The sequence below is a fragment of the Melopsittacus undulatus genome, chromosome 10 (assembly GCF_012275295.1).
Source record: "Melopsittacus undulatus isolate bMelUnd1 chromosome 10, bMelUnd1.mat.Z, whole genome shotgun sequence".
In the NCBI taxonomy this organism is placed as follows: domain Eukaryota; kingdom Metazoa; phylum Chordata; class Aves; order Psittaciformes; family Psittaculidae; genus Melopsittacus; species Melopsittacus undulatus.
This window is the reverse complement of record NC_047536.1, coordinates 27,067,190-27,075,904: the sequence shown is the minus strand read 5'-3', so window position 1 is coordinate 27,075,904 and position 8,715 is coordinate 27,067,190. Positions and strand designations below refer to the sequence as shown.

Here is an 8,715-nt window from a genome sequence, read left to right as displayed (position 1 = left end):
GCTATTCCATCTTTAACCTCACAAATAGGGTCAGTTCCCACAGTCACAACTCACATGTGTGCAAACCCTTTCTGTTTTTCTTCTGCTGTGCTATCTTTTCTATGTATGAAACCATGGATTTTGTGGCATAAGTCACCTCAAAGCCAGCTGTAAACATTTATATATAAAAAGATATTAAGGTAGTCTTAAAACATGTTCTAAGCCCTGGGTGCAGAGCCAGCAATGTGAAACACACAGACCCTGGAAGCAGCTTTGTTACTCCCTCGTGTAACAGATCTTGGTCTCAAGTGTAAGCAGACTGACCCCTCATCGCCTAAAGTGAAGAATCTTGTACTTACAAGGGGCAAGATCCTAATCAGATTCGCACCTCTCCAGCTTAACACCGTCCTAAGGGTAGATACAGGTCTAGCATGGTCAACAGGGAGAAAGTCTGTGCTTTCTAGACATTCTCAGAGGTGTTCAAATACACCGTGATTGATAGATACACATCATTCAACAGCACAAATGCTTTCAGCAGACAGGAACTTCAAAAGATCCTGTTATACAGGAACAAGAGTGTAATTATGATATTTTGAGGCATGTATTCTGCAGGAGCTGGGACAGAAACTCCTTGGCAGCCGCCCCGATTTAGCCGGGGCAGGAGCGGTGGGTGGAGGAGGCTGCAGAGGCCTGAGAGTGTGTGGATGTCATGGGGCATGGAGGTGGGATGCTGCCCACACACACAACAGCCAGCTGCTCTGCCGACAGCCTTCAGAGCAACGCTTCATGCATATGGTGAGGTCTCTTCTGCAGCCCTCTAAGTGATTACTTACACTTTGTGGCTATTTTGCAGCCACCAACAGGCCCCAGCATTCCCATCAGAGAAAAGCCAGGCAGCATCATGGTGGCCATCACAAACCTGCTGTCCCTGAGCACAGACACTGGCCAGGCCCAATATTCAGCACTCCCTCAGTTTCCCTTTGTACCCTAAAATGTGGGGGGAAGTGTGGCAGTCCCCCTGGCCACCCTGGGGACAGGAGACTTCAGGCCAGGTGGCAGCTGGATGTAGAGACAGGGCTGGTGGTGGTGATGTGCCTGGTCCTGGAGACAGACCTGGTCATGGTAATGGTCCTGGTCATGGTGATGGGCTTGGGCAAGGAATCCAGCAGGACCCCCTAAAAGACCCACCCTCCACGAAAGCAGCAGACAAGCAGTGGACAGGGCAGACCAAAAAAACACCAGGATTTCGATTGTTTTGGGTTTTTTTTAGGCAATGTCTATAGACAAAACTTCCACCAAATAAGTGATGGCTGCTGAAGTGCAATTACCTGTTCTGTGAGTGCTGGTAATCAGCTGCGGGTTATACACACAATTAATGGGCTGAATGTTTAGTACTGGAAATCATATTGTTCTAGTGGGGCTGTGCAATGTAAGAGCCAGGGCAGGTAATTCTGTCAGGAGCTATCTGCAGAAGTCTTCTTGCAGTGCAGCTAAACATCTGTACAGAACAAGTGAGCTCAGATATGCTTTCATGGGAGATCATTTGCTTTCAGGTTATAAAAACCCATGGTACCCAGCGTGCTCCATTTTCCATGCTGGGATAGTGAACTGGGCTCACCCACCAAGGGCTCATCCTGGAGACAGCTATGGGAGGGAAGCATTTCTTGCACAAAAAGTAGCTATTTAATCCATTCCCTGGGATTTTTATATTTATGAGACTGCACTAGCTTCTTAAAATTCTTCTGAAATGCCTCATGAAACACACCTTAAGATCCTTGAGGCAGTCTGATCTGCTTCAGTTCCCCTCAAAAGATCCTATGAATAAAACCAGAGCTTATTTGTTGACAACAGAGTCTAAATGCAATGTATTACTCTGGCTGCTCTTTTCCTTTGTCTTGGATTGCAGCCTCTTCCAGAGCTTTGATTTCCAAATGACTTGTTAATCTTTACCGGGCCTGAACATAAAAGCTTCACTTCTATGTTTCTTACATGGCATGTGGAATGCGGAAGCTCAGCTTAACTGTGGATGCATCTCCTAAGACCTTTCTTCCTCTCCGGGTTTCGTGTGTTGCTGCCTTATGAGAAAGCTGATTCGCTTCTTCAAAGCTTGTGTTGCTCCTGTTATCAGAGAGGAATCAGATAAACCGGGGAGTTTCTACGTGGGAGGCAGTGCCAACACTAACCGTTATTTCATCTGCAATAATAGCTCAGTGGCATAAGGGGCATCCACAGCCAAACTTACTGTTTTTCTTGTTTTCCTGCCAAGAGGATTTCCTGATTCCTGAAATTAGCTGCATTGCCAAGTGATATGGTCAAATCACATGGTCAGCAGTCCTGATTGCCTCGGGAATACAGGATTCAATTAAGGCAGACCTGCTCCTAAAGAGTGGACTAAGGAAGAGTTGTTCTTTTCCACAGAAGGCCTCATCTATCCATAATATAATATTAATAGCTATACTGTCTGTAATATGATTTTACATATATATACACAGTCTATAATATAATGAATTACCCAGCACATACTTTTATTTGAAAATGGCTTAAATACTATTTTAATACAGGGGCAATTACAGCAGTATGAAGCCAGCAAATAGCATGATAGCTTATTCCTCATTTCTGGTAACATTCACTTTGCTGACACCTGGCATGCAACCATGGTGGTTGCCTCATTGTATGTGACTTTATATGCTGTATGTCCCTGTAGTACAGAGATAGCCCAAGACTTTTTTGTGGAGCAAAGCTGGATATAACAAGCCCAATCCTTCTCTCATGCTCCTATAAATGGGGATGTGCAGAAGTCACCAGCTCCACACAGATGTAGAAATAGGTTGTTATGAATCAGGTTTGAAATCTGTAAGCAGTCACTCTTGATTGATATCACTTTATATGGTGTGAAAGAGCCATTGTGGTAGGGAGGAGAACAGAAAGTGCTGTCATAACTCAAAGACCTTTTGTCTGTGCTCTCTTCGCATAGAGGCAGTGGCAAGTTTTTGGTCATCTGCCACCAAGTCCACAGGTTTGCAGAGGCCAGTGCAAAATACCACCTAATGGCTTGTACAGAGAAACAAGGCTTTTTTACTTCTGTCTCCTATGACTGGTTGGAAATGTAATCCTGCAGATTTTACAGAATTCTCACTTGATTTACAGTTATAATCTTTGCTCAAAGAAAGAATGACAGCTATCCACTTCCAGGCAGGGCTTTTACATGTTGATTTATGTCTTAATGTCACATCAACCATCAGAAAGCAGGGATGTAAATAACAAACTTTAAGATTAAAGCAGCAATTTATTTCTCTTTGAAATAAGTATTTGTTTATTTAATCATAAGGAGGTCAAAATATACAGTACTGTATCGTTCAGATGCTAGTGTGGATTAAAATGTCAGGCCCACGCTTCCCTGTCCAGGTTAGCCCAGGGCTGAATAAACAAAAATCTTAACTTTCTGTAAAATTTATTAACTACAGTTATCACAGGAGCCTTGTGAAGCAGGGAGGTGCCTGGACAGCCTTGATTTTGGTTTTTATTAGGATTAATTACAAGTATAGATATCAACAAATATCTGATGAAACACCTAAGTTTTCTATCATCTGAAAAACATTAATAACAGGATTGTAGGTACAGCCTCGGAGTTAGGACTGCGGTGGGGACGCGGGTGCCCCCTTGTGTTCCTATTAGAACCTGAAAGAGTTTTTGTTATCCCACCTCACCAAGACAAGAGAGAAGTTGTCTCAATCATATGAAGCCTTTGCATTTTAGAGTTTTAACATTACATTAATAACCAATATGAAGCATGACTTTACAATCACTGATTCTATTATACTGCAGACTTTTTGCTAATTTCAGCTCTGTAGAAAACCACAGAAAGTGACTTGCTTGTTTTTATGTTTAAGCATAACATTTATTAAAAGGGATTTTTTTTTTCCCTGGCTGCTTTAAAGCTCTCTAAAGCTGAGGATTTGTTGCTCGTGCCTTGCTGCACAAACTGCATTCCTTTGTCACATGCATTTTTTTCCTGCCATTTATTTGATTCACTGCCACTTTCTAATCTTACATACTCACCCCTCTATAGACTTAAAATCATCCACATGACATTTCTTTAAATATACTGCACATTGCTTGATGACCTTTAGAGTTGCTTTCTAACATCTAATGAACAAATCCTGTAAATGATATACCTTAAATGATACACCAATGTTTGCTTTAGCCTCAGGCACTTGATGACAGCCATGTGAAGGAAAATAATGAGTCATCCCTACTGCAAGGTTGCTCTCAGAGAGCTGCTGATCCTTCAGCAGCCAAGCATATTCATTACTTAGATTTCCCAGCAGGTAGGATAGACACTGGATCTGTTTGCACTTCTGCATCAGACGTCCTTTTAGAACCCTGTGGAATAAGATAGAGAAATTTATACAAATTTTCAAAATTCCAGAACAGTTAAGTCTGGGATTATGTCTTAGAGTTCTACTACCACATCTTTTCCACTGGTTTCACCTCTGCTTTTCTTAATTTACACTTTATTTAATATGCATAAATATATGAGCACCATCTGTATCGTGACAATCCCAGAGAGATACTGCTTGTGACTTTGCCTGAATGTGTTGATTATTTTAATATAACTTTCCTAGTCAGCATGGAAAACAACTGTCTTTAGAAACTGCGCTAACATACCAGAGAGATGTTGCTGTGTACTTGTAGTGTTACAGTTTTGGCATAACTTTAAAATTTCTCTGGCCTAAATGATTCACTGAAACCATGCTAGGAGTCCTTCAAGCATGATTAATAGTGTATTATAGCCAGCCTTGGTCTGCTCTAAGTTAAAGGAACATTAAATACTTTTATGCATGACAGGCATTTGACAATGTTAGAATGATAAAGCTTTTTTACACTACAAATACAATTCTAGTTTTGGAACTAGTTCAAGACACTAATCTGGCCTAGATGAATGAAATGCATAGATGTAGCTATACCAACTACATTTCTGACTACTAAAAATATTGGCTTCAGTTTAAGATGCCTTGAACTAATTTTACTGGCCTTGAAGCCACCAAAATTTCATAACATGACAGCAGAATGGATCCACAAACACTGTTTCAGAGGTCACTACTAACATTGCAGAGGATACCAATCCTGTTTGTAGCCAGATGCTTAAATCATTACATGCTAAACAGAAAAAAAACAGCCTGACAAAGCTAAAGGTGACTGTTATGTGCTTTCCCTGCAATAGGAACTGTGCAGAATCATATGTGAAATGTCCTTTCACACAGTACGTTTCCACTGGAAACCTGACTCATCACTTCAGATCACCATGGGACTGTTCTGTATCAGACTGGGAGAATTCAAAGATCTCAACTTCCTCATCCCTTTCAGGGAAGTAAAAACAGTGTGGGTTTTATACTGAATAGACTCCACCTCACTGATATTCTTTTAAATTTCTACCTTTGAAAACCTAAGTATAAAAAAGAGCAGCTAAAAATCACAATGGACTAAAAGACACCCTCCCCATCTTAAACTAACTGTAATCTTGTGCAGCTCAGTGGCAATAGGTTTGCTTCCGCTTACACCGACGGTGAGCTTGGAAGATGCTCTAGACCAGGATAATATTTTTGGCCACTTATATGTAGCAGAGAATGGAAGACATTAAAAAGAAATAAGTACTAATTTTTAACATCCATCAAACAGTACCAAATGCGCTAATCATTCCAAATTCATCCAGCAACCCAAAAAACTCCACAAGTTAAAATATTTCCCATTCTACAGGAGTAATGGAGTCTGTCAACTGTAGCTGTTCCCATCTGAGGCATGAAGGTATTAAGCCATTTCTAGAGTGATCTAGGAAACAAGATGATACTATTTGCTATTGTTCTTATAAATGGGTGGAGGAACAAGTAGAGGAGGAGGAGCTCATTTGGGATAATCCCTATTTTGACTCATTTAGCACAACTGCAGAGGTGTCATGATATTTGCTTATAGGACAGTCTCCCTGCTGCACCCATTTTAAAGTTGGTTGCTGATTAAAGCAGGAAGTTTGGAGGGAGATTGGCTGATGATTCTTGTTAAACTGGAATTTCCAAGCCTGCTGTGAAATAAAGAACTTTGTTCCTGCCCTTTTAACGGACAAATTCGAGCTCTGCCCTCAGATACAGAAGCACGGGTATCATTGGCTCACATTTTGCCCTCAGTTACTTTGAAGAGCCCCTTTCAGTGCAGTGGAAGTTCCCTGCATTTGTGACAGCTAAGATGGAACTTATTATCTTGGGCAGAGCACTTTAAAGCACACACAGAGGAGTGTCACTGTATTGGAGCATATTTTTTTCCAGCTTGTGTCAGTACACTAGATATTCTGATCAGAGTAGGTCAGAATAGTTTCCACATGCTAAGCACTCCCAGCTTCTGACAACTTAAGAATGAGTTATTCCAGCTCAGAAAACAATGTCATTAATCCTACTTTTCCCCCTTCTTTTTCTTTCTAATCTAATCTTTCTAAGACTCACTAAATACCTTTGCATTTCATATAGCTTATAAATTAATCTCTTTTACCATAGGAACAACCACTGGACCTTATCATCTGTACTAAAACCATGCAGCTGGCTGGTAACACTTTGCTTGCCTAAGAGGCTCCATTTGTATCAAGAGTTTTAGCATTTGTTAGCATAACTGGAACAGATGCTTGGACTGCAGTGTTCTCATCAGCTGCATTCCTGCACTATGACATCCTCTTACTATGTGCCCTTTCCCAGAGGAATCAATAGATTCAGGAAAAGAGTGGTGTTAAAATAGCTCACCAGAATTTAGGAGGAGCTGAGTAGGCACAGGTTATGTGAGCAAATAAAGTCTGCTGGATCCCCTGTTAAATGGCTCCTGATTCAATTTTATCAGTGTAAAGCTTAATATTTCATCCGAGTTGTTACCAGATATTTGAGCTGTTATCTTGAAGTGGAAATTCTGGCTTTGGTTTGTGTATGTTCTAATACTTCTAGATTAATGATTACACCTTCTTGGGACTTAGTCTGATCTACCTAGGAGATGGGCAGATTAGCTTTAAGAAGCATTGCAGAACTGATTTTCTTTCTTTCTGGGGATATTCAAAAGAGGTAAACATCTAGTGTAAGACATCTTTTTTTCCCTCCCAGTTCAAAAGCATAGTAAACTGCCCAAATCAGCTATACAGTTATAATTTGTTGTTGTTGTTTTAAAGTGCTATTTTCTGTTAATGTGAGAGGGAAGTTGTAGGAATACTATTGGCCTCTATAACTGCAACAGAAGAGACTATACAGCCAACTGTCTGCCTATTACTTGAGCAAGCACAAATATCTCACAGAGCATCTATACTTCCTCTACATTTATTTTGATTTCCCTCCCCCCCCCCCCCCCCCCCAAGTGGTCATTCTACTTCTTCACAATCTCCTCTCTTGGTCAAAAAGCTTTTTCTTACCCTTTGAATCAGAGGCACCTTTCCTGTCTCTCTGTCTTTCATGAACTTGCACTGGAAAACTTATTTCCTTGCTAGCTTGCAGTTCCTCATATCTCCCTTTCTGGAATAATTCTAAATTTGTATCCATTGTTAAACTCTATGAAAGACTTGGAGATTCAGCTTGAATGAATGACACCATACAAAATAAAGTGTAATTGTTGACAGACAAACCCTTTCTCACACAGTGGCTACAGTGAGAACTTTGATAAAGGAGGGCTGTCAGTGCTCAATTTCAACAAATCTCCGGCCCAGAGAAACAAATCTCAATTATCTCCAGAAATAATAGAGGTAGTTAACATTTGTCCCATTTCTAGATAACCTATGACAGAAAAATGTGGCTGTTTTCCTCCCCTCCCGTTGATGTAAGAGATCTGTTACCATCATTTAAGTGGTTTAAGTAACAGAACTCCTGATTTCACTGCTGGGGGGAGGTTGCCAATACCCAGAGCAGGATATGACACCTACATACCATGCTTGTGAGCGTCAATCAGACATTACACACATGCAACATTGTTATGCATGATGGAAATTTCTTGCAGAATTTGGAGGCAAAGAGGGTGAGGAAAGCAAAGTGTGCCCGAGCATGTAAGTGTTTGGTAACTTCAATCAGCTGGTGTCATTCACAGGTACATACAAAACAATAGCTTGGCTTTTTCACATTGGGTTAAGAGAAATCCTAAACCAGTTTGGGTTGGAATGGATCTTAAAGATCAAGGACAGGGACACTTTCCACTAGAGCAGCTTGCTCCAAGCCCCGACCAACCTGGCCTTGAACACTGCCAGGGATGGGGCAGCCACAGCTTCTATGGGCAACCTGTGCCAGGGCCTCACCACCCACAGCAAGAGTGGAAGCCAGTGCAAGTTGGTAGTTATTCCAGTTGAGCTCCAGGACTTTTTTGCTCTATTGAAACTACAGGCAAATCCCACTGGATTTTATCCCAGAACAATGGGGTGAAACAGAAAGCAGTAGTGAACTGTCACTAATCAATACTGAAGAAAGTTATTTTTCTTTTCTTCTTCATTTCCCTTATAATGTGTAATTATTTTGGTAATGCAAATCTCCCTCTGTAGGATACATAGTAATTCTGTGAAATGCATGCAAATTAAACACTTCTTATGATGTGGAAAAACATTTGCCTCTGAATGAGTCATTCTGGTCTGCACAGCAGCCTAACTTCATAACCCCATGTCCTAACAGGGTTAGTGTTCAAATCCCCACTAACACGTCAGTCTGTATTGCTTGACTTTTTTCAGACCTGGAGGAC

The 8,715-nt window shown here is 41.0% G+C and overlaps 1 protein-coding gene across 1 annotated transcript in view; it reads right to left on the bottom strand.

The window, feature by feature from the left end:
* Positions 1–4,100: 4,100 nt before the first annotated feature.
* Positions 4,101–8,715, bottom strand: part of BCAS1 (brain enriched myelin associated protein 1) — a 47,179-nt gene continuing 42,564 nt past the window's right edge. Inside the window, exon 11 of the mRNA XM_034067101.1 lies at positions 4,101–4,362. Within this exon, the coding sequence (XP_033922992.1) occupies positions 4,288–4,362 (75 nt within the window). The 3' untranslated portion in view covers positions 4,101–4,287. The remainder of the gene's footprint in view (positions 4,363–8,715) is intronic.